A 26,583-nucleotide genomic window follows, 5' to 3' on the forward strand; every position below is an offset into this window, starting at 1 on the left:
TTGCTTCTTGTTTCTTGATTCTATACCTAATTTAATAGAAAATGAATGTTCACTTGATTAAACTGAGCTGTAATTTAAAATTTTTATTAAATGATAGGCAATGCAATGTGCAGTTTAGAGAAAAGTTAGAGAAATCCAGGCATCATTTCAAATTCCCTACCTAAAACTCTCACTGGTCCCAGTTTAATAAACCACTCTTTATGGGAAAAATGTCATTTTATCATATGAATTTTAGAAGATTCCTTATATCGTTTTTTAAGAAAGATAAAATATTAATTAAATTAATGTTAAATCCATGTTTATCGCGGCACAATTCACAATAGCTAAAATATGGAAACAACCCAGATGCCCCTCCACAGACGAATGGATCCAAAAAATATGGTACTTATACACAATGGAATACTACATAGCGATTAGGAATGGTGAAATACTGTTATTCGCAGGGAAATGGTCAGAACTCGAACAAATAATGTTGAGTGAGACAAGCCTAGAACACAGAAAACAAAGGGGCATGATCTCCCTGATATATGACTGTTAACAAAGGGAGATGGAGAGACAGTAGAGACCAAGTCTGTGAATACTGTATATGTTCTTGATACATTGTATATTGCATATATGTCAACCTGACCTAGACAAGGGATAGAAAAACAGGTCGTAAGATATAAGAAATGTACACACTGCCCTACTATGTAACTGCACCCTCTTTGCACAACACCTTGTAAAAAAATTTATGTCCAATTAATAAAAAAAAGAAAGATAAAATATTAATTAAATTAATGAATTCTATGTGCTATAATTAGTCTTGCAAAATACATAGGAAAGTGATGCCCGCTCTTTCTTTAATACGTGGACTCACATTTTAACTATCTTTGTATTTATATAGAATGTCTCCAAGCCAAAATTGTATAGGTCTTCAAAAAAAGAAATTGTACTTATCACCCAATATATGTAAAGGTAACCCCATTGTATATTACCTCTAAACCAACAATAAACGAAAAAAAAAAAAAGGAAATTGTAGCAGGCACTGGTATATCATGCCTGTAATCCTAGCTACTCAGGAGGCTGAGTTCAAAGCCAATGTATTTGCTTAAAAGATTATAAGCTAAATCTAGCTTCCACGTGTAAGGAAAACCATGCATCCTTTGTCTCTCTGGGCCTGACTTACTTCACCTAACATAATTTTTTCCAAGTCTTTACAATGGTACAGTATCATTCTTTCTAACGGATAGCTACAATTCCATTGTGTACACGTAGCATACTTTCTTGATCCATTCATCCATTGAGGAGCATCTGAGCTGATTCTTGGCTATGCGGCCAATCAGGTTTTTTTTTTTTATTAGTTTAATTTACTCAATAAAGTGACTAAAAATAAAATCTGTTACTCTAGATCCAAAATTCTTGCTCACTCTTTTCATTTTAATTTCCAAGACATCACATTTGATCATAAAGCTTTAAATTCCCCTTCTAAGGGTCTTCCAATTTTCTCTGTCCAGTCCAGATGTCTCCCCTGAACTCTAGATCCTTATTCCAAACTACCCATGAGATATTTCCACTTGGATGTCTTTATAATGCCAACATTATTCATATCAAAGCCAAACTCCTGAACCTCACATTATCTTCCTGCAGCCTTTCCAAACCAGACAGTGGTAATTGTATCCTTCTAGTTGTGTGGGCCACAGAAGTTGAAGGCCTCTTCTCCCTCTCTCTCTCTCTCATCCTTTCATTCTCACTCTCTCGCCATCTAATAAATTAGCAACCTGCACTATCTTCAGAATCCAAGTACATACCATCTCACCATCCTGGTTCAGAACTGTCATCCAAAAGGCCCTGTCTACTCTCCCAGCTTCACTCCTGACTTTCCTGCAATATATTTTTAACTGATCAGCCACAGTGATGAGTTTGTATTACTCTCCAGGTCGAAATCTTCATTTCAAATAAGAACAAAAGTCTTGATCATGAGTCAGAGGAATCTACAATACCTGGCTATGGGTGCCAGCCCCCGTTCCTCCAATTACCTCCTTTCTTACCATCTTCCCCTCACTAAGCTCCTCACTGTTCCTTACCCAAGACCTTTATTATTATTCTTTTTCCTTCTTCCTGGAATGATTTTCTCCAACTCCATCGTTAACTTTGGTTCTCTACTAAAACGGCAGCTTCTCTGAGCTGATCATCCTATCTGAAACTGCATTCCTCCAGAATTTCCCATCACCCTTCTTTACTTTCCTTTTTCCCCATAGAACCCATGCTATACCATCCATGGATGCTTATCTTTGTTCCTGTTAATTCCATGAGTACAAGGATTCTTTTTTTTTTTTTTTTTTTGGCCAGTCCTGGGCTTTGTACTCAGGGCCTGAGCACTGTCCTGGCTTGTTTTTGCTCAAGGCTAGCATTCTGCCACTTGAGCCACAGCGCCACTTCTGGCCATTTTCTGTATATGTGGTGCTGGGGAATTGAACCTAGGACCTCCTGTATACGAGGCAAGCAAGCACTCTTGCCACTAGGCCATATCCCCAGCCCAGTACAGGGATTCTTGTCTGCTTGGCTGATAGTTGAATCCCAGCATCGATGGCCCGACACTTAGTAGGCCTTCATCAAATCTATGCAATGAGTGAAAGGAACAGAGGTGGTGCAAAGCTGGAATGAGAAATACATTTTAAGGAAATCATGTACATGTTAGCAAGCTGTTACATCAAGGGTCTACAAAATATGTATGTTTCTTTTTAATCTATAAACTCAAACTATCTGAAGGAATTTCAGGGCCCAACTTGCTGAAAATTTGAAACTCCAATATTGTGACATGCTGAAGTTAACACTTCTCAAATGATATCAAGAGACTACCTTTTCTCTCTTGTTCCATTTCTTATTCTTTGTTCAACTGTCAGTGAACTTCTCAGCCACATATGTTTATAGGCTCTGTATTTATGGTTTTATAAGCCACAAAGTTCTCACGAGTTGGCTTTGCCTGTAATGGAGTTACATGGCCACTTCTCAGTCAACTGTACCGGCCGGGAATGGAAAGATTAGTTGACTTAGAGTGAACATTTCACCTTGGAGCAATGTGGTGGACAGCATTTGGTTCTCCAGAAGGAACTTAGGGTATAATTTTTATAAGAAGAGGGACATAGGAGCTGGTAATGATCAACAGATGGCCACTACAAAGGGGTGGTGAAGGCTTGAACTTAGGTCATTGTAGTTGGGATGGAAAGAGGAAGAAAGAAGAAACAGAGATGAAATCAAGTAGACCTTCTGCCTCTGAATGGGGAGGGGTACGGGACACAGAGAGGTTAGAACACAGCTCTGAGAGTAGGAGCTTAAGCAAGTAGGGTTTGGCAGTGTCATTAATGAAGATTCAGGATGAAGTAGAAGGAACAGATTTATGAGAAAAGGAAAGTATTTTCTTGCTTTCTCAACCCAGTTTGTATTAATAAAATTGTTTCCAGCTTCTCAGAGCTCAAGAACAATTGAATTCTGCAAGAGGCAGAGGCAAATTCTTCCACCAACCACTTATTCTCAAAAGACATGTCCTTGTGGTTTTTCAAAAAAATCTTCTCTCTGAGCTTATGTGTGAGAAAATGAGGACATTTATTTTCTCTCAATAATTTGAGTTTCCTCTGGTTGAACTAGCAGTATCAATGGAATAGAAAAGTGCCAGCCAGAGCTGTGATGAACCCACATTCAGTTTAATCTTCCTTGTAGAACACTTTCCACACAAGTGACAGGGAAATCTTCTAATACATTGTGAACTCAGCTTAGAGAAACATCAGGTGTTTGTCCACAGAGTTCTAGTGCATACCTAGGCAATCACCAAGTGAGAGAGGTGTGTGTGTGTGTGTGTGTGTGTGTGTGTGAAGGTAATGTACAGAGGGGCAGAGGGGTTAGTTACATACATAAGGCAGTGAGTACATTTCTTGTCAGAATTGTTACCTCTTCCCTCATTTTTCTCCAACCTTCCCTCCTCCCCAATTCTCCCCACCCCACCCCGGAGTTGTACAGTTGGTTTACAGCATATTGTCTTGTGGGTATTGCTGTTCCATTGGTTCACCTTTTAACCTTTGTCTCACCATTTTGATGTTCCCTTTCCCTTCCCTAGTTCAGATAAACATATATACAATAACCAAGGTACCAAAATCAAATACAGTAACAACAGGGGATAAACATTAGGGAAAAAAAAAACAAAAGAAAAAGACATAATTTCACATTGTACACTGAAAATAACAACAATGATAAACAATTGTTGATCAACTAAGGGACAAAGAAAGAGGGAAGGTAGGCACTGAAAAGACATTCAGAAGGAGCACATTTTATTTAGTACTATTGACCAAGCACATCCTAAATTCTCAATACAAAATAAGTCAATTCATCACCATCACCACTCTTTATGGTGAATATTTCAGTTCCTTCCAGATGAGGACATCAAAACTTTGAGGATGTTCCTTGTTGAAGGTCCTCTAGCTAATAAGTTCTGGAGCTAGAACTGAAGCAATTTGTCTCAAAGACTTGCCTCTTAATAAACTAGTCTTATGTTCCAGAACTGCTCAAGACAGTCATAGCTTCTGCCTGTTGCCATGGCATACTCAAAATATGAACTGCAGGAAGTATTTTCATTTAGACAATAAAGTATAGACACTTTTCTTCTTAACTAACTAACTCAAAGCCAAGAAAAATTGAATGTGAACAACAGAAGCACTGAAATGACTGGCTAGGTTGTTACCTCCAGGTATATGAGTGGCAACATTGTGATTGAAAAGGACTACTATATAATTATATAATCATCCATTTTGTCCTAAGAATTCAATGAGCTATATACATGAATGTAGATCTTTTGGCTTTCCATAATATTAGTAGCATTTATTAAATACAAATGGTGTGATATTTTTATAATGTACTTAATATACTTGAATCAAATTCATACTTCCTATTAATCCCTCCTCCTTCTTTCAAAAATAATTTCAGTATTAATGGGTTTTATTATTGTATTTTTTGTGCCTGTCCTGGGGCTTGAACTTCGCTCATGTGCACTGTCCCTGAACTTTTGCTTATGGCCAGCACTCTACTGTTTGAGCCACAGCTCCACTTCTGGTGTTTGGTGATTAATTGGAAAATGAAAGTTCCATAGACTTTCCTGCCCCAGCTGGCTTTAAATCATGATCCTCAGTTCTTAGCCTTCTGAGTAGCTAGGATTACAGGTGTTAGCCACTGACACCCAGATCCTTATTCTATTTTCATACATGCATATAAGGTACTTCAAGTATATTTATCACCCTTTTACTTTCCCCTCTTCCCAATGGTTTCTTCCTCCCAAACACTCCCTGTTTTACATTCATATCCTTCCTCTTGGTCTATATTTTGCATATGAGAGACAGCATGTAATATTTGTCTTTCTCAGTCTGGTTTACTTTTCACAGCATGATGACCACCAGTCCCATCCATTTTCCTGCAAGTGGCATCATTCTGTTCTTCTTTATTGCTGAGTAATATTGTATCGTGTATATATCTTCAATTTTCTTTGTCTGCTTATCAACTGACTGACACCTAGGCTGATTGCATAGTTTTACTATTACAAATAGTAATCCATAAACACGGATGTGCAGGTGTCTCTACTGTACGATAACTACTTACATTCCTTCAGATTAAAGCTCTGTTTTCAATGACCATAAAGCTGTCAAGGGAATGGCTTTGCCTCTTTCTGGAATGGTTCTGTTGATGTCTCCATATTTGTCTCCTCCAGGTTCCCCCAGATCTTCAGAACGAAGTTCTGATCAGCCTGTTAGAGACAGATCCTGATGTGGTGGACTACTTACTCAGAAGGAAGGCTTCCCAATCTTCGTGAGTATGCCAGTTTTCCAGCTTCTAAAGCCACACTAGGGATTTCTAGTTCCATTTCTAAAGAAACAGAAATGTTTACATAATCCCATGTATAGTGACAGAAATGGAATTTTGGCAGCGTTCTGACAATTCTAATCACTCCACCTAACCAGAAAATCCTTCAGTCTTACCAATCCACTTATCAAATTAGAAACCACTTTACAAGTTTTCTGATCCATTTTCAGCTTTCTCTGGCCCCTGGAGATCCTTTTGACTATATTTTCTGGGAAGAAATCACTAAAACACTAGCAAGAAGCTCATGGGCTGTGATACACATCAGTGATTCTGCTTCTAAAATCATAGTAATGATTCTTAGTGGCCAGTGAGGCTACACCTGGAGGTGTCTATTTGGGCAGCCTTCCCAGTGGGAGTAATGCATTAGCAAACCACAGCAACGGCCTTCACTAAGGCCTCAGAGCCCATTGGAAATCAGAGGTGTGTACATTCTCCCGTTCATTCTTTGTAGCTGTTTCTCTCTCTCTCTCTCTCTCTCTCTCTCTCTCTCTCTCTCTCTCTCTCTCTCTCTCTCTGTATGTGTGTGTATGTGTGTGTGTGTGTGTGTGTGTGTGTGTGTGTTGTGGGGCTTGAACTCAGGGCTTGAGCACTGTCTCAGAGCTTTTATGCTCAAGGCTAGCACTCTACCCTTTGATCCACGGCTCTACTTCCAGATTTTGAGTGATTAATTGAAGATGAAAGTCTCATGGACTTTCCTGCTTGGGCTGGCTTCAAATCATGCTCCTCAGGTCTCAGCCTCCTGAGTAGCTAGGATTACAGGCATGAGCCACCAGTTCCCCCATTGTAGCTACTATTCTTTTCATTCAAATGCACACTGTTCACCGTATCCATTCAAATTTGCAATGAAAAAAATATGAACCATTCAGTAGTCTACGATTTGCTGCCATTTTGCCCCTAAAGTAGCAGGAATTTTTCATTCACAATTGTTACTACAGAGCTACACTGTATGTAACTTTTGGCTTTGTGTGTGTGTTGTGTGTGTACGCGCGTGCATGCGCACACGCACATGCACACTAGTACTGGGGCTTGAACTCAGGATCGGGGTAATGTTCCTTAGCCTTTGGGCTCAAGGCTGGTGCTCTACTACTTGAGCCCCATCTCCACTTCCAGCTTTTTGGTGGAGATAAGTCTTGTGGACTTTTCTACCTAAGCTGGCTTTGAACTGCAATCCTCAGATCTCAGCTTCCTGGGTAACTATGATTATAGTCCAGAGTCACTGGTGCCCATCTACTTTCTAAGTAATATATACAATAATGGCATGTCGGATTTGATTATATAGTTGAAATGACAACATATAGCAGGGTGCGTTTGGCCCATGTTTGTAATCTTAGCTACTCAGGAAGCTGAGGCTAAGAGGATTTGGGGGGGAAAAGTCTGCCAGACTTCATCTCCAATTAACCATCAAAATGCTAGACGAACAGCATGATTCAAGTGATAGGAGTGCCAGCCATGAGCAAGCAAGTCAAGTAAGTTAAAGACCCTGAGTTCAAGCCCCAGTACTGGCACACACAGAAAAAGATATGATGACATATGTTAACATGTTAACTTATTCGTGCATTCTAATGTCAAATAAAATTAAATTACTTAGGAGAAATTTGGTGAAAAGAAATTTGATATTGTTCAATTCCATCCTTCTCAAGTCATATTAATAACCCTAGTTATTTAGCCTGGCTTTATTTCCAGCTGAGTAGGGAAGATCTTATAAACTGGATTAACCTTTCAAACATACTTTAAACAAATCCAAGTCAGCCAGGCACAATGGCTGATGCCGATAATCCTGGCTAGTACTGAAGCTGAGTTAGTTCAAGGCCAGCCTGGGAAGAAAAGTTCACAAGACCCCTTCTCAAGGGAGAACTAGACATTGTGATTCATGCCAGTCATCCTAGCTACAACAGGAAGTCTAAAATAAGCCATAATGGCCTGTGTGCAATCCTGGACAGGGAGTAAGACATTATAAATTACCAGTGCAAAAAAATGGCCGGAGCCTCAGAGGTAAGAGTGCCTGTCTATCAAGCATGAGACTCTGAGTTCAAATACCAGTACTACCAAAAAAAGAAAAAGAAAAGTCCATGTAATTTGGAGGGCTACCCAGTGAGGAAGCTAGCAAACCTACACATGAACAACTGCTGATTTTTGGCTGGTAAAATTCTTCCTTTTTGCCAGTCCTGGGGCTTGAACTCAGGGCCTGAGCACTGTCCCTGGCTTCTTTTTGCTCAAGGCTAGCACTCTGCCACTTGAGCCACAGCGCCACTTCCGGCCTTTTGTGGAGCTGAGGAATGGAACCCAGGGCTTCATGCATGCAAGGCAAGCACTCTACCACTAAGCATATTCCCAGCTCCAGTAAAATTCTTCCTTTTACATGGTATTATTAAATAGATACATGTCATACTTTAAAGAACCATTGACAGAAATTCTCCTTTTTGTGCTTTTCAAGTATACTCTGTAGGCATATAAATGCCAACGCCAAAAGGTGAACATTTCTCTGCTGTTAGGAAAAGGAAGAAATGCACATATTAAACCATTGTGAAGCTGTAAAATTGTACAGCCTCGTTGGTCTCCTATCCCTGTAAAGATAGGAATTAGAATTCTAAGTCTAATAGAGAGGACATAAGAGCAAGGTTTTAGGTGAATGTCAGGACTTCAGGGTTTCAAGGCATGCTCCCATGAGCTTTGTGGGTGTCTAGGATGACTGTTAGTAAAAATATTTGACAAGATTGAGTGAAAAGAAAATGGTCTGTGGTTGATTTTCTTCTATGTATAAGGCAAAGAATAGTCTATATGATGGCCATGATGCCATGAAGTAGAAGTACATACATTCATGAAATAATATTTATTTCTGTGGTCTTTTGAGGGCCAAGAGTCCTAGACCTCAAGCTATAGCTGGTCTCTTTTTGCCAAATATTCCTGTCCATACAGAGCAGCAGCAGATGTTTTTGTCAGTCATTGGACTTGAACTCAGGACCTGGGTGCTTTCCCTGAGCTCTTTTAGCTCAAGACTAGTGCAGTACCACTTTGAGCCACAGCGCCACTTCCAGTTTGCTGTGATTAACTGGAGATAAAAGTCTCACTGACTTTCCCGACTGGCTTTGAGCTGTGCTCCTCAGATGTCAGCCTCCTGAGTAGCTAGGATTACAGGCGTGAGCCACCAGCACCTGACACTAGCAGATTTTAGTAACCTACTTCTCCTAAATCAGTAAGACTGGGGAGGAAGCCTCAGAATTTGCATTTCTAACATGCTCCCAAATGATACTGGTGTAACTATCCATGATCCACACTTTATGTAGAGAAAGGTTGAAAGTATGGAAGCACTTTCTTGCCTTTAAGGGCTGTCAGATCTGTAGATGGAGGCCAACAAAGGTCCAAGTAATAGGAGGCATATTGATGAATATGTCACAGAGTTTCAGATGTCAGGTGCTATCCAGCACTTCTCAGACTTCCCTGGCCATTTGAATCACCCTAGGAACTTACAGAATAGCTAGGAAACCAGACTCATTCATCAGGGATTCTGGTTCCTTTGTTCTGAGTTGCTGTCTGGACACTGGACATATTACCTTTTGTTTTAGGTTTTGTTAATACTAGGATGTGAACCAAGAACCTCTTGCTTCCTAGGAAAGCATTCAACCACTGCATTCATAACACCACTTTTTTTTTTTTTTTACTTTTAGTGTTTTTCCAATAGTCTTACACATTTAGCTGGGCCAATCTCAGATCATGATCCTTCTACCTCCACCTCTTGTGTAACTAGGAATACAAGTGTGTACCACTGTGCCCATCCCCTGAGCACTGGGATTTTAAAGAGTTCTCCAGGTGATTCTAATGAGCAGCCAAAGCTGAGAACCTTTGGCCAAGATCCCTCACATAGGATACTACGTATTCACAGTCACACAGGAATTCAAAAGTTGTCTTTGTGTTTGCAAGGAAGGGAAGCAATGTTCCAGATCATGGATCCACTCAGTTTGAAGAAAAGGAAGGGGTGTAGCTTGGTATAATGGCTTACACTTGAAATTTCAAGTGCTGAGGAGGCATTGATAGAGCGGATCATAGTTTGAGGCCAATCTGGGCAAAATTCTGTGAGATTTCATTTCAAACAATAAAAGAAGTGGTAAGTGCCTGGCATCCCATCTATATAAGAAGTATAAATAGGAGGAGCTTAGTCTAGATCAGACCAGGCAAAAATCAAGACTATTCAAAAATATTATGAAGACATCTGGGTGCCAGTGACTCACATCCATGATCCTAACTACCCAAGAGGCTGACATATGAAGCTCAAGGTTCAAAGCCAGCATGGACAGACAAACCCTCAAGACGCTTGTCTCCAATTGACCAACAAAAGGCCAGAAATGGAAGTGTCAGTGAAGTGATAAAATGTCAAACTTGAGTAAAACTGGCAAGCAAAAGCTTGTGGCCCTGAGTTCAAAGCCCAGTACTGCCAAAACTAAATTTTAGAATGTTGAAGACAGATGACCTGCAGTGTCAAGGATGACTTCTGAGAAAAGGAAGGATTGGCAGTGAACTTGGAAGCCAGGGGAGGATGTAATTAGGCCTGGGTGGCACGAGATGATAGCCCCAGGGCCTGGCCATAGCAAGGTACATGTTCTCGCAAAAGGGAATGTGTCCCCTGTGCAGGGACACAACGAAGCCTCCTTATTTAGATGCCCTTAAGTAGCAGGCTGGGGATCGCACTTAGGTGAAAAAGTAGTCATAAAGGGTTATAATGATAACAGATTACTGTAATCAGAGATTACTGTGACTCAACACCTGTTCTGACACCTAGTCCTGGCTCCACTAGGCTATCAGTTACCCATCTGCAATACTTGCTTAGGTAGTGTAACAAGCTACAAGTTTACAAACTTGGAATTTAGAGCCAGATTTCCTACATCCAAATTCTAGCTCTGTTGCTATTAAGTTTGTAGTCTTGGGAAATTCATTAATGTCTGTGGCTCGATTTCTTCATCTGTAAATGGAAGATAAAAAGTAGTACCAACTTTAGAGCATGATTGTACCTCATTAAGAATAAATGCTTCATAAATGTTAGGAATGACCTAAGTAAACACAGGTGACTCACACCTGTAATCCTAGCTACTCAGGAGGCTGAGATCTAAGGAGCACATTTCAAAGCCAACCAGGTCAGGAAAGTCCTTGAGTCACTCATTTGTGATTAACCACCAAAAAACTAGAAACAAAGCTGTAGATCAAGTGGTAGAGTGTTAGCCTGAAGGAAAAACTGTTCAGGGACAGCTCCTAGGCCCTGAGTTCAACCCCCAGGACTGATGTGCATGGGCGCGCGCGCACACACACACACACACAGAATTAGTGTCAGGTTACTTTACAGCTACTAACCAAAGACTTCCATACCATTTTATTTTCAGTATTCATGAAATAGCAACCAAGTAGGCATTATACACAAGGGAGAGCACAACTGTGTTAAGTGATGTGTAAAAGCAAAACCCTTATTCACTATAGACACTTTGACTTTTTCCCTGAAGCTTATTTCCCCCAGCTCACATAGCTAAATAAAGCTTTATACTCCGGTGAGGCCAAGTAGAAACTACACAAGATGTAATTTGGAGAGCAAAAGAAACAAGTGTAAAACCAAAAGCAAGAAACTATTTCTTATTATTTCCCTTTGGAAAGTAATATTTGGGAACTTGTTTTGTTTTTATTCAGGATTTTCTCTTCTTTATGCAACATCAGAATGGGGGGTGGGGCTGAAAGGAGGATTGGTCTTTTTTTTCTTGTGCTTGTCTACTTAAATATTGCCTTCAGCCAAAATTGGATACCAAAGGGAGATAAAAGGGGATTTTTTTTTATTATTGAAGATCTCAGACTTATAGTGTTCTAAGTAATTATCTGGTATGTTTTTTAGAATTACATGCTCTTTTCTTCAAAGGTACTTATAATAGATCCTCCTCTCTTTGATTCAGGGATGGAAGGAAATAGGGGATGTGGGAGGTTAATCAAATAGGATAAAGTAGGTTGAATGCGGCCATTTACTGCAGAATCAAGATGTCATGATGGGGTTAGAACTGAGGGGGTGAGCAAGGGAGACACCTAGTCACAAAATTTAAGGGGGTGGCTGGGAATATGGCCTAGTGGCAAGAGTGTTTGCCTTGTATACATGAAGCCCTGGGTTCGATTCTCCAGCATCACATATACAGAAAATGGCCAGAGGTGGCGCTGTGGCTCAAGTGGTAGAGTGCTAGCCTTGAGCAAAAAGAAGCCAGGGACAGTGCTCAGGCCCTGAGTCAAGGCTCAGGACTGGCAAAAAAAAAAAAGAAAATTAAGGGGGTGCCAAATGCATGATCAACAACACTAACTACAAAGTATTTCACAAAGTTAAATGATGTACAGAATAGCAACCTTTTTCATTAAGAAATAACATGCATTTATGGTATAAAATATGATGACTCTTGGTATATATGTATGCTTTCGTAGAACTATTACAATCAAGAGAAGTAACAAATACATAAAGCTTTCCCATGTCCCTTTGTCATTACTTATTCCTTCCATTCCTCTATCTCCTACCTCAACAACTTGTTTTCAGACATTACCAATAGTGTAGAATCGTGTGTGTGTGTGTGTGTGTGTGTAAATGCACAATCTGTCCTCTATTCACCTAGCATAATTATTTTTAGATTCTTCTAAATGAGCAACATTGTTTTTAAAAAGACCAATGCCATGCTCACCCACATACACTAAGCCTGAAGCCAAAGGTAAGATTTGTGCCCTGGCTTAAATGAAAGCAAGTCATCAGTCATGTCTCCAAATCTTCCTTTGCTTATCTCATTTTAACTGAGAGAATTGCTATGTTTCACAGTGTCTCTTGCCCAAGTAACAATCTTCCATAATTTTAAATTAAGTTAACCTGACATCACAGAACGATGAATTTATTTTGGTATAAATAAAGCATTTAAGCTTAATGTAATGTTGAACATTTCACTACACATAGGTTTCACTTTTTCAGTAGCTTTGACTGTTTTAATGTTCCGCAGGAGAAATTAACCATATATAAATGATGTGTGTAGCAATGCCCAGTTTTGTTTTTGCCTGAGGTGCCTCAAATGCACCTGGAATTCTGCATAAGAGATGCTTTGCAGACGAGTGTGATTAATGTGTGAATGTTCCATAAATGCCACAGTAGAGAGCAGGCACACTCACAACATATGTGACCTGGAAGCTTGTTCCAGCAACACTGCTTGTAATTTTTAAATGTACACCTCTGACCTCTGAAATCTTGCTTTTGCTCCATCATACTTCATAGACTATCCCAGAAATATAAGACCAATTAAACAAGACTAGGTAAACCATCTTCTCTACTATATGATGGGAACAAGATCAAAGCAAAACAAACATAACTTCATTCAAGGAAAAAGTGTACAGATAAGGCAAATATATAATTTAAATTGCATTGTAGGTTAATACTGTAGAGGATTGCTCAAAGTTTTATTGACATTATTTTTAACAAAGTAAAAACTAGTGACCAGTGAATGAGGACCATAGATGAAGACCATAGTTGTCTCAAGATACAACGCTTAGGATTTTGAAAATGATCTTTAGGGGGACGGGCTTGAACTCGGGGCCTTACAGTCTTGGCTTTTTCACTCCAGGCTGGCATTCAACCACTTGAGCCATACCGCTAGCTTTTTGGTGGTTAATTGTTGATAAGAGTCTCATAGACTTTTCTGCTCAGTCTGGCTTTGAACCAGGACCCTTAAATCTCAACCTCCTGAGTAGCTAGAATAATAGACATGAGACCCTGGAGCCCCAAAATAATTGCTTTCTTGAGCAGGGTGCTTCCTTCTCTTGAATGATATGTCTTCCTTCTGGAGTCTTTGCTGTAATGCAATAATATTTCACTTAGCCTGTTAAATGAATATTATGTAAAAAATTCACTTAAATCTTTCAAAGACTGTAATTAAAGATATCTTCTTCCATACGTCCATGAAATGTATGCAAAATAGGTTGTGACTCCTGTTTTCCATTTACTATGATTTGTCAAATCAGGGAGGTTTCTCCAAAAAAGAAATCTGATTTCGCATAGTATACCGGCAAAGAACACTACTGATAGGCAGTAACTAAGTGGCTAAAATGGTACCCTGGAAGTTAGGAAGCATTAAGCCCTGTTCCCCACCAATCTGTTCCAAAAAGTCTTTTCGGATTGGGCTCTGGTGTCTCATGCCTGTAATCCTAGCTACTCACGAGGCTGAGTGAGGATCATGATTTGAAGTCCATCCCAGGCAGAAAAGTCTAGCAAGAAAAAATCCACAAGTGGAAGTGTGGCTCAAGTGGTACAGTGCCAGCCTTGAGCAGAAAAGCCCAATGAGCATGTGAACCCCTGAGTTCAAGCCCTAGTAACAGCTCCAGAAAAGTCATTTCAGCCAGACAGTTGTAAGGAAAAAAATCCACAATGAGAAAGTCCGGAAAATGTAACTGTGTCTTCAAGAGAATTGATTACCTCTTTACTCCTTCTAATATCTTTATTGTGATGCACAGCTTCCTTACAAATTTAGAACATATTAATTTGAAGATGTTTTAGCAGGTACACTGTAAATAAAATGAAGAAAGACAGTATTATCTTGACCTGTCATCAATGGTCTATAAATGCTATTTGGAAGGAATTAATAAGGACTAAAAATTAGGAGAGAAATATTATCCAATGGCCAAGGTGGCTGGATGTGGTGAGAGTTGATCTGTATCAGATCATCTTTGCAGCTTCTTCTCTAGGACTCTGTATGACGGAGGCTTTGTAGCCCCTAGCATGACTAATGTGAAAGTCTCCATAATGCCAGAGTTGCTACAGCAGTAGATTTCTTCTCCTACCAGGATTAATAGTGTCTACAATACTTATGGGCTTTGGAATTTATTGGTTGAACAGCTGAGCCAAGCATGAAGATGATGCACATTTGAAATCTCTGGAAGCATGTCTCCCTGACATAGCTCAGCAAGGGGCTGGGCTAGCCACATCCGGTGATTGAACCGGAGTTTTCCATTTATCCACAGAATGAGTTCTGTACTTCCGGCGGCAGTGCAGGCCTGCCCACAGTACCCTGCCAGCGTATTTACACCCTGACTTGGAGGGACCAGCTAAGGGTGAGAATGTGATTCACGCTCCATGCTCATCCCATGTGTGTTTGATTAGCTGAGACTGGCCATGCATGCTGTGGATTGTCTTGAGACTTAGGGGTCTAATAGGGGAAAAGCTCCATGCTTAGTGACAAACCCATGCCGACTGGAAAACCCATCCACCCCACGCTCTGTACCTCAATCCATTGCATCATGAATCTCGAAAGAGAATCCGCTAGCTACATTTGGGCCCAAATTCACGTCAAGAGGCAATCCACCTATCCAACAGCCTATTAACTAGACTCCAAGACACAGAAAGATAAGCTAGTAAGTAAATGCTTTAGATGAATCCTCATTTAGTGACTCACTGGTCAAAGTAAACCTGCTCTGTAAAGAAATGTATATAAATACCTTAATACCAATACTTAGGGCCCAAACTCAAAACTATCTTCTTGATTTGGATTCTCCTAGAAGCAAATCCAACAGAAGACATTTGTGCTCGATTGTCTTACATTTTCAGCCATGCCCAAGGAGAATGTAATTTCTAGATTTAACAATTCTTTGACATGGGTACTTACAAATTTGGCTGCTACCTTCTAGCCTCTGTTGAGAAAATAAATACCACATAGGAAAACATTTTAAATTAATAAGGCCATTAATGTTAGGTACAAAATATAGCATTTACCACTGAGTGGCAATATCAAATACCATTGCACAAATAAACTTTACAAGGGTGCCAATCTTTACTGCTAGAAATAGGATAACGAGTCCTCAACTCCTGTTCACTTGTTCATTTCTAGACTGAGATCCAGGACAAGGACAGTTGTTTTAATAAAATGCATGGTGAATCCTATAAACATTTACTCTTGTTACAGACCACGGGGCTATGCCACTTAGCTTTTCAAGCTGCTTGCCTCGTGTACACATACTGCGTACTTCCTTCCATGGTGAGGTACAAATAAATGGTGGGCTCATCTTTCATTGAATGGCTCTATGTCCCTAGCTATGAGCCCAGCATCCCAAGAAGATTCATGGCCTATATCAACGATGAAGCAACTTATCGCCTCTAGTAGCAGAGATTAGCTCCATCTTCCTTCCTGAGCTTCTTCTTTGACTAGGGCTCCAGCTGTGGCTTCAGATTTAGGAGGCTACACCAAAAGAGCAGAGAACGTCAGGTTGGATTTCTATGCCTTTTCCCTCAGCTCAGCAAGTCCTTGCCCACAACTAGACAGCCTTCCATTCTATAGTAATTGTGTATACGGAAGACAGAAGAGGTACAGGTGTCACCTACCCTCCTTCTCCTGGCTGAGGCTCTGGCCACTCCAAGATCAGGGCTCTTGTATTCACTTTAGGTCCAGCAAACAGCACAGCTTGGGCCACTGTCTATCATATCTGTCCTGATTTGGCTCTTAGCAGACCCTTAGCCCACGGTCATGTCTAGGGATTGAGAGGAATGGAAAGTTCTTGAACGTGCTCATATATCAGCATCCTCTATTGTACTTCTTTAAAGACAATCTACTGATTCTACCCTAGGGCTGTCCTTTCAATAGGCAGAGCTGGCCTTCTGGGATGCCATCTCACATTCAGAAGGGGCCCATATTTGTCTTAATGGTCTGCTATTGCTCTCTTGAAATTCCTCATTTGTTCTCACATGGTGCCCCACGTGCTCCTCTGGCACTGGGCTCTGCAAATAATGTAGCTAGTTCTGCCAATAGGTGCAGACAGGAGCTTGAGAATACATTTCCAACAAGTTCCCAAGTGATGGGCCACCATGGTGAGTACACTTTCTCCTTTCATAACCACTACATGAAATTCAACAAAGTCAACTCAAAGGAAAGACGACAGGAAGACAGGAGCCATGGCCCTCTCCTGCCTTCATCCCTCTGCCGCCCCCTTGGTCAGATCCAACAGGAGCTATGAAGATGGAGGGAAAATGGGTGCATCAACTCTAGTTCATTGTATTATTATTCTTAACTGTCCTTCTTTTTGTTTTGTATTCACCAAACCAAACACTACATGCTACAGACCTGCTACCATTTCTGCAACACACTCTCCCTCATAATAATCAATAGAAGTATGGTTTCTCTGTCCATACAGCAATACAAACACCATTTTCTGAAGCAGCTTGCAAGAAATTGGTGAAGTAGAACAACCTCCTAGAAATATGAGAGGTGGTAGGGAAGAGCCCTAAGCTGATGTTATAATACAAAACACACAAAGGCAGCCCGAGTTTCTATGCAACAGCTCAAATGGCTTCATTTCCTTGAAGCAGTCATTGCAGATAGACATTATTTATTATATGACTCATGGCTACAGAGGGAGGAAAATAACTCACTTCCTCAGTAGTAATCCAAGTGTCCCTAGTAAGAAGATGTCACAGTCTTCCCATGAGGTTAGCTTTGTCCACAGAATTCCTAACAGAATCTGCACCATACAGCATTGTTTAAATGTCTTCTTCAGTATATTTGATAAGAAGATGAGCAAGACATGGGACAGAATTATTGTAGTTTGTGAGCTAAAATATGACCTTTCCAAACTTTTCTCCCAATAGAAAGGCAAAAACAACAACAACATCAAAGCAGCATTCTTAGCCTGTTGGCTGTTTTGTTTTGGATCATAAATTGACTTGCCTCTCTAAAATATCTGTACAAGAAGGCTCTAGTTGTTGTCATTGATATAAAATTATGACTTATTTTTACTAAGCAGACATCAAATGTTTTCATCAATAGCTCAAAAATATCAACTGAGCAGGAAGAACAAAAGCAATCAACTCTATAATACATTTGCTACCCAAGTGGTCAGATTCTGAGCTAACCTCTGTTGTTAGTTCAACACATCCAATTTTTCCCATTTTCATAATAAATTGTCCTCAATTACAGTCATACTGACAATAGACAAGTGCCCACTGTTTTGTTTTGTGTTCCCTTAGCAAGCATTAGGGCATTTGTTTCCCTTTAATTAGATATGGTGGCTAAATAGTCCTCCCCCCCCCACCTCCCACGTTCCAGCAGATATAGTTCCGTTCCTTTATTTTTCTTCACATTCATTGGCGGGCTAAAGGTCTGGAAAATCATCCTCATGGCCGTCCTCTGGCTCCTGCCCATAAGATTGCCTGATATCCATTCAAAAAGGAGGCAAGAGAAGGACTTATTTACTCCGTGTGGGTAGGAAATGTCCTGCACAAAAGTGCTAGCTGCCTCAGTGGCAGGCATGGTGTATCACAAAGGCTGGGTGGGGTATGATTCTCCTGGGTACTAACCTTTGCTGCAAACCCCAGAGAATATTCAGGCTCCTGGGAGCTAAGCACACTCCATCCATTTTGCATGCACAAAGCCATTTGGTTAGGAAATGGTTGTTCAGGCATGTGTTTACCTTCTTAAGACCACAAAGATTTGTTTTGAAAAACAGAACCAAAGAAAAGCAAAGACTAATAAAGAGAAGCAAACTAGGCCTAGGGGAGGGAGGGAAAGGGCAAGGTTCTGGAACTTTTAATCAACTTATGATCATTTCCCTTTAAGATGTCAGGGCCACTGTTTTGAGGAAAGTAGAAAATAAAGCTGTTTCCAGGTAAGACTTTGCCTGGTTCTTTTCATGTTTGAAGTTTTCATTTTCCTGTTCCACTTACATTTTCAGTTGTCTCTGTTGCTGTGACAACTCACTCCCATGGTATGCTAATTATGTCACCTATCAATTTGTAAAAGTGCTAGTGCCTTGCAGAATCCTGTAAAATGTATACAGTGGGCTCATAATGACATTCTGATCCTTATCATATTGGCCCCCTTTTTGTATATGAAATAGTTATTCCCACAAGAAGTATCATCGTCTTCATCTTAGGAAAGATGAGCTTGCTTACATTGAATCTTTTGAGGGACAAGAAAGGCTCTCCATAAAACTGTCATGAACTTCAAGTGTCAACTACAGGTCTATCTGCATTAATTTTTAATTGAGGACAGTAGAGTTATCTACTGTTTCTCTTGACTTAATATATAGTGACTATTGGATTTCATTTTCAAATGGAATCAGGCATTAATCCACAGGACACTTCAGCTATGCACTCTGGTGAATTCAGGGATCTGGCTGTATTCCTGTGTGTGTTTCACCCTTGCTGACATTTTCTGTTACATCAGTTTTTTACTGCTCTCTGCTGGCCACATATTGGCAAATACAGGCGTCTATCTGTTCACTGGCCGCCTTTTTCTTGGCTACTTTTATGACATTCCTTAGGTTTTGCTGCCCTCTGCTGACCATATACTGACAAATACCATGCAGGGAGAGAGATTGGTTTCATTTGTTGTGTTTTGCTGCCATCTACTGACATTATGTGGAATTTCATTTTATCAATGCAAAAGTGTTGGAACATAGATGGAAAGATCTGTTTGGTTCAGCCCCCATGTGCATTTTTTGTTCTCCTCCTGTTAGCTGAGTAAATGGTCATTTACCCACGTGTAATTGTCTCCTTATGCCAGAAGCCCTGACTTGCTGCCGTCGGAAGTTTCCTTTTCCATGGGAGGGAGGCATTCCTCTACAGATTCCAACAAGGCCTCCAGTGGAGACATCTCCCCTTATGACAACAACTCCCCAGTGCTGTCTGAACGCTCCCTGCTGGCTATGCAAGAGGACAGGGCCCCGGGGGGCTCCGAGAAACTTTACAAAGTTCCAGAGCAGTACATGCTGGTGGGCCACTTGCCGTCGCCAAAGTCAAAGTCAAGGGAAAGTTCTCCCGGACCAAGGCTTGGAAAAGGTAATGAGAGTCTGCTTGGCTAAAGCAAATGCCTCTCCCCTCGACGCAGGCAGTACAGGGGGAGGGCACGTTGGACCTTCTTTTCATTTCCCTCGCTTGATGTTTCTGTGATGCCATGAGCATTTAGAGTACCTGCTAAGCACTTCTACTAGGAAGCAGGAGGGATGGGGAGCCCAGGCATTGTCTTGGGGGGGATCCCTGAAGCCCACACTCCGACCTTCAAGTCAACGGGAAGTGACTGAATGCTCAGAGGAGCCAATCACATTGCCAGCTGATAACTTTTGCCTCCAACACACATGGCATTTTCTATGTCCTGGCTGGTGGGTCTGGCTGCATATTTGTGAACCTCAGATGCCACCCAATTGCTAGTCATTTTTATTAACAACAACAACAAAAAAACCTGAGCCCCCTACCTCACAAAACAAGCATGCCAGAACCAAATAGTGTCAGTATCAAATGATAAGGATGCTAGCTAGATTCGGAGTCCGAAATATGCTCTGCCACTTCCATCTTAACCTAATCTCAAATGAGTGGCTGAGCGTGGTGGAGACCCATTTCCTCCTGCTATGGAGACTAAGAATGGTGTCTGACTCATTGGGCTTAATTAACTAGTCCAACAATTCCTTACTACAGCCCTGCACATGGACTAACCCTTGGCTGATGTGTGATGTGGAACCTTATGTTCACTTCTCACCTATTCTTCTACTGGGTGATTCATCTGTCACATGACCTCCGGAGGTTCTCTGGGGGCTGATGTGACATAGCTAGGAAGCATGGGAACTCCGATGCCAGTAGATCTTTGCGCCTCTCATCACCACTTCTCATAGGATCCTAGCACAGGATGGTAAAGAAGAAGAAATAGGATGGGAGTCACACTGTCACTACTCCTCCCCAGACTGTGGGAAATAATCTGTTGCTATCAATAGTCGAGTGTCTCTTAGAAGAGTTCACAAACTGTTCTCATTGCTCCTTCATCTCTGTTCATGTGTCACACTCATAAGGCACTTGCCATTCAGCTCCTCTATATGCCTTTCCTACTTTCCTGCTGCTGTCCCAAACTATCCAAACAGTGGCTTGAAACAACTCACCTAACTGCTGTCTTCAGGCTTTAGAGGTCACACATCAGCTAGGTCAGCAGGGTTGCCTTCCCTCCTGGAAACTGTAGGGGCCATCTGTTCTGTTGCCAGCATCTAGAAGTTTCTGTATTACTTGTATTAAAGCAGTAACATAGCAGAATCTTCTCCTCTGACTCCTTCAAAAACCTTGTGATTACACTTGGCCTATCCAAGTCACGCAGGAAATAATTCCATCTCAAAAACTACAATTCAGTGGCATCCCCACAGTCCTTTTGTTATGATTATTACATCTTAATAGGTTCTGGGGATCATGGCTCCAACCATATAGAGAGAGAATGTTTTGTATGTCTCCAGTAAGCTTCCTGTAAAGCAAGTGGAGACTGTTGTTTTGCATCCAACACCATGTTGAATACAGAACTTTGTACAGAAGACATGTTAGAGAAGTAATTATTTTTTACTTTATACTATCAGGTTGTATTATGTAAATTTTTATGCTCTTTTCCTAGATATGTCAGAGGAGCCTTTCAATATCTGGGGAACATGGCATTCAACTTTAAAAAGTGGATCCAAAGACCCAGGAATGACAGGTGGAGTACTATTGTGTGTGTGTGTGTGTGTGCATGCACATGTGTGCTGGGACTTGAACTCAGGACTTGGGCTGTCCCTTAGCTTTTTCACTCAAGGCTGGCACTTTACCTGTGAGCTACAGCTCCACTTCTAGCTTTCCGGTAGTTAATTGGAGATCAGAGTCTCACAGACTTGACTTTCCTGCCAGGGATGGCGACAAACTGGGATCCTCAGATCTCAGCGTCCTGAAGTAGCTAGATTACACACGTGATGACAGGCGTGAGCCAGTCACCAGGCTCCACTTGAGTTTTTAAGGTTGTAGAAACGGGGCTGTGGGAAGAAAGCAACAGCATGGCCAGTTCCAGCAAGTCATTCCAACTCTCGCCTCTCTCTGGCTCCCAGGTTCCTATGGTGACATTTTTGAAAGCAGCTCCCTCCGACAGGGGCCTTGTTCCCTTTCCCAAGGGAACCTATCCCTGAATTGGCCTCGATGTCAAGGGAGCCCCGCCGAGCTGGACAGCAGCACTCAGGCCCTTCGGAGGACTCAGACGGCGGCCACCGTGGCGCAAGGCAGTGTCCACCCTCCCAAGTCGCGTGTCTACAGCACTCCCCCCATCCAGGGTGGGGGCGGGGCAGCCAGGCGGCCAGTGGCCAGGTCTGAGCCGTACTTGACCCTGAGCAGTGCTGAAGACCTCACGGAGGGGAAGCTGGACGTGGCCCGGCCACAGAGCCGGGCCCAGCCTTCGCACCAGAGACCACGGGAGAGCGGCAGGGATGACAGGAGGCCCCCTCCTCCATACCCGGGACAGGGCAAGCTAGCCCGAGGACTGGCCCAGCCGTCCATCGAGCCTCCCTTGTGGCGGCCGCAGAGGCCCGAAAGCGGCTCAGGAACAGCCTTGGAAGAGAGAGGCCAGCGAGCGTCCCAGGAGCCTCAGGCCCCCCTGAAAAAACTGGGAAGCGCCTACTCCCCGCACCCAAGCAGCGAGCAGAGCAGTCCGAACTTGGGGGAGGCCAACTGGCTCGACTGGCAGCGAGAGCGGTGGCAGATCTGGGAGCTCCTGTCCACTGACAACCCCGACGCCCTCCCGGAAACGCTGGTATGAGCCCGCCGCGGCAGCTGGAGCCCACCTTGCCCACACACACCTTCTTCTCGCCCAGATGCCAAAACGTTGCCCATGGCTATTGGACATTTCTTGTTTTCTTTTTTTTTCACATTTTTTCAAAACAAAATTAAAAAACCAAGAGAGAAAGTAGGTCCACTTACAGATGTTGAGCACTCATACCCTCGCCACCTTCTGATACAATTCTATTGCGTAGCCAGCCTTAGAAAAAGAGAAAACCAGACAATCCCCAATCTCCAAATTCCCCACATTGGCTCTCTATAAAACCCTTGCTTTGATATAGCTTTGTTGTATTTATGTGTCTTCAGTTTTGACTATTGTATATTCTGTACCAGATTATGTATGATATATTCACAGAGAAGACAAAAAGAACCATTTTGAAAATCACTTCACTTTCTATTACACCATGAGCTATATGCAGTGAGATTCTACCGAGTGTTCTAGAATACCTTACAAGTGGCTTTCTGTGCTTTTGCCATAGCTTTTTAACTGGGGTGACAGCTAATACCTAAGGAAAACACCAACCAACAAAACAATACAAGAAGCCATATTTTTCTAGCACGGTGAAGCAAAAATGATAATCTCTGAATGCTTTTTTCATATTGAGAAAGCTTTAAGGAAAATATTAAATTTGGCATATTCTGAAATATAGTCTTAGAACCCCTTTAGAAAAGATGCAGTTAATCAAATGACAGTCCATGCCCAACAAATAAGTTATCTATTCCAACTTAAGTCAAATTCAATTTTATGTAGGTAGGCCATATATTATATTTATGATGTACGAGTTTTTGTGTTGTTCAAAACTACAAACTGGAATCCAATTATAAAATGTTTGGAATCTAAATACACATTAAAATTATAGAACATTGTTTTCCCCTTTGCCCCGTAATCAGTATTTGTCAGCTATACGCAATTCTTTGTAAATTAAATCATGTTTGGAAAGAACAAAAAACACTATAGCTTTGTACCTACATTGTGCCAAAGGCAGAGGAAACATTTCCTTCAGTAATTTTATGTGTATTGTGAAGTGTTCGTACTGTACTCAGTAATTTGATGTTTTATTCAACTCCAAAAGATGTTTTTGATCAATAGGTGGCAAATTGGCAAATCGCTTCAGTGTTTTCAGAGTTTTGTTTTTCCACTTCAGAAGGGAATGTGTATTATAGAAAACTATAGAAAATGATTTTTTTTTATAAAATGTGCTACTTAATTTTCATGTTAGCAATGAAAAAATTACAGTGGTGTTTTCTTCAAAGTTCTATCTTGTGTCATGAATAAAAGTTAAGCAAAAGCTTTGTTCCTGGGATTTAAATCAAATGAATGAACTTGCACCCCATTCCAGATAGATCCTTCATTACCCACAAGTGTCATCAATAATGCCAATTTTACACATCTCCACATATCGTTAAAGAACTAGTTTTTTAAATATCTCATGATTGGGGGACACTAACTTGGTGACACTAAAGCATGCAGAAGTGTGTTGCAAAGTAAAGGTTGATTTCCTCAATCGTCATGGGGAAAATTATTTTTCCACATAACTGAAACTTATGTTTTCCACCTACTGTCCCTAAATGCAGTCTTTTTAAATTACATCTGATCTATAGGCCTTAGAAGCCAAATTTTCTTCAAGGCCACAATACTGATCTCTAGAAATGCCACGTAATGAGTCATGTTCAGGGATTGATTATATGATCATCAGGCTCTGCCATCAAGAACAGCACTAACAAACACTATGAGCTCAGACTCTGCAAGGACGTGCTGGCTCATCTTGTTTTTTTCCAGGCTTCCCAGATCCAACCAAAAGTTACAAACAAGACCCGCAACAAATGCCAGTTGATAGTGGCCTGTAGGTACCACCCACTCCCATCATGTGCCTGTTTTCTTGCTTTGAACTGGACCCTGGGCTGACTAGTTCTTGCCCTTCCTCCCAGACTGGCACATCTAACACATGAGGCCCCTTCTCACCATATTTCTGATCAAATGACATTAGTATCTGTCAAAAAAGTTTGTGAATAGTCAGATCTAAAATAAGCAGCACAGAAAACAGTTTAGACTATCTTTTGTATAGATCTCAATATCCGTTCTCTTTATTTAAGCCCATGACTTAAGTTTTAGCTTGGTAAATAAAAGCTTGTTTCTTCAATGTCTTTAATCATATTAAGCAGAAGCTGTTGTTTTTTTCACAAGATAGTTCTTTTAGTTAATATGTTTTTATCCCTGTTACTTTAGTTTTTATTGTTATTGTAAAGGTGATGTATACAGGGACATAAATTGTTTTTAAAGCACACACAAGACCCAAAGTTACTGAGGTCATTGGAAATACCCTATACTATGTAGTATTGTATTTGACAAGGAAAAAAAAACAAGTCAGTGTCTTTCAAGTTGGACAGAAATCCTTTACCGTGCTGTTCAATTCCTAGTGAGCAAAGAGATCCTAGCCAGGACCAATGGCTCATGCCTATGATCCCAGCTACTCAGGAGGCTAAGCTCTGAGGATCACAGGTCAAAGCCAACCCAGGTAGAAAAGTCCATGAGACTTATTCCAATTAACCACGAAAAAGCTGGAGTTGTGGCTCAAGTAGCAGCCTTAAGTGAAAAAGCTAAGGGACAGCACCCAGGCCTTGAGTTCAAGCCCCAGTATCAGCCCAGAAAAGGGAATAGGGGGATGCTAGAAGCACAAAGAAAGCTGCAATGTGTTGCAGATGTCTCAGTGTCTGTGAATAATTATTGTTTTTGTGTCTCTAGTAAAGGGGCCAGAATGGTGATGGCAGAAATAGCCTAATATGCATTTGTCTTAATCCATCTAAGTACTTATTAACATACGTTTGTTGTGGATTTTTAGAGGAAAAAAAAATCTTATAGCAATGGGGTATGTGTAAAATGAAAAAAACACTTCTAAATAAGCTCAGCGTGTTGCTCAGCTTGCTTATTTTCTTATGCACATTTTAATACACATCTGCTAGGCAGAGAAACAGCATTGTGATTGCATATAGAGATGTCAGAACAAAGTCCAAGCCCATGGAGTCTGTTGGTCTGATAAGCAAACTACAGGAGATTCTACTGAACCCAGAGAATAGGATATGATTGAAGAAGAATCCCACAGAGATTAAAATAGGCCCTCTTGGCCAGAGAATTTTTCAAATACAACTAAGTCAACAGTAAAATTTCTGCAAGAGAAAAATACAAAACCAAGTTTTGTAAAGGTTGGGATTTGGGGGGACACAATCTAGGTACGAATGGCAGTCTAGAGTTGCCTCTGGATTGCAGCCTCGCCCCCAACCTGACATGGACCTCAATCCACTAAGGTTCAAAAGGGTCAAAAGATTCTTCAAATTCAATCCAACCATTATCCCCTTTCGGCTGGGGTGATCAACTCATCTCAGTTTGCTTGGGAAATGTCCCAAGGTTAGTAAGAAAAGCCCTACCCAGCCCAGGCACAGGTCCCACTATTACTGCCAGGGTGTGGACAGGTACACGGATCACAGGACACTTGACCTTGGCACCTCTCAGGTATAAGTCATCAAATAAGATACAGTGCGGCCAGTTCAATCTGAATGTGAGATACACAATAGTGTGTTACCGTCACTGTGTCCCATATAAAGTCTGGGGGATATTCTCAAAACTATGATTCATAAACCAGGTGCTGGTGACTCAAACCTGTAAGTCTAGCTACTAAGAAGGCTGGGATCTGAGGATCATGGTTCAAAGCCAGCCCAGGTAAGACAATCTATGAGCCTCTTATCTCCAATTAACTACCAAAAAGGCCAGAAGTTGAGCTATTCCTCAAGCAGGAGCGCACTAGCTTTGCCCACAAAAGTTCAGGGATGGTGCAGAGACAGTGACCAGCCCAAAAAAATATGTGTATGTGTGTGTGTTTAATATATGGGATTCATTCTCTGAACAACTGTAGGAGACATACAATTCAACAGACATTCTTTGCTTGACAATTTAAACTGAGCACCTGTCTACTAAATCTGGCAACCTTAATCTCCACCCTTAATATCCTCATCAGTTTCTAATGATCTGCTTGATATTCTGGTGCCACAACAGCCCTGAACAAACATCTGTGTGTTTCTATTGCTACACTGAGCCATGTTCCCAACAGCCAGCACTCTCTTCTCTGGTTAGAGTACTT

The 26,583-nt window shown here is 41.3% G+C and overlaps 1 protein-coding gene across 2 annotated transcripts in view; it reads left to right on the forward strand.

Moving 5' to 3' along the window:
• The window catches only part of Arhgap6 (Rho GTPase activating protein 6), a 425,153-nt gene extending 401,409 nt beyond the window's left edge, over positions 1-23,744 (forward strand). For both annotated transcript variants that reach the window (XM_048335552.1, XM_048335553.1), the window contains exons 10-13: positions 5,729-5,826; positions 19,410-19,684; positions 21,267-21,347; positions 21,730-23,744. In XM_048335552.1, the coding sequence (XP_048191509.1) occupies positions 5,729-5,826; positions 19,410-19,684; positions 21,267-21,347; positions 21,730-22,430 (1,155 nt within the window). In that variant the 3' untranslated portion in view covers positions 22,431-23,744. The remainder of the gene's footprint in view (positions 1-5,728; positions 5,827-19,409; positions 19,685-21,266; positions 21,348-21,729) is intronic.
• Positions 23,745-26,583: the final 2,839 nt, after the last annotated feature.

Source organism: Perognathus longimembris, chromosome 28 (assembly GCF_023159225.1).
Source record: "Perognathus longimembris pacificus isolate PPM17 chromosome 28, ASM2315922v1, whole genome shotgun sequence".
Lineage (NCBI taxonomy): Eukaryota > Metazoa > Chordata > Mammalia > Rodentia > Heteromyidae > Perognathus > Perognathus longimembris.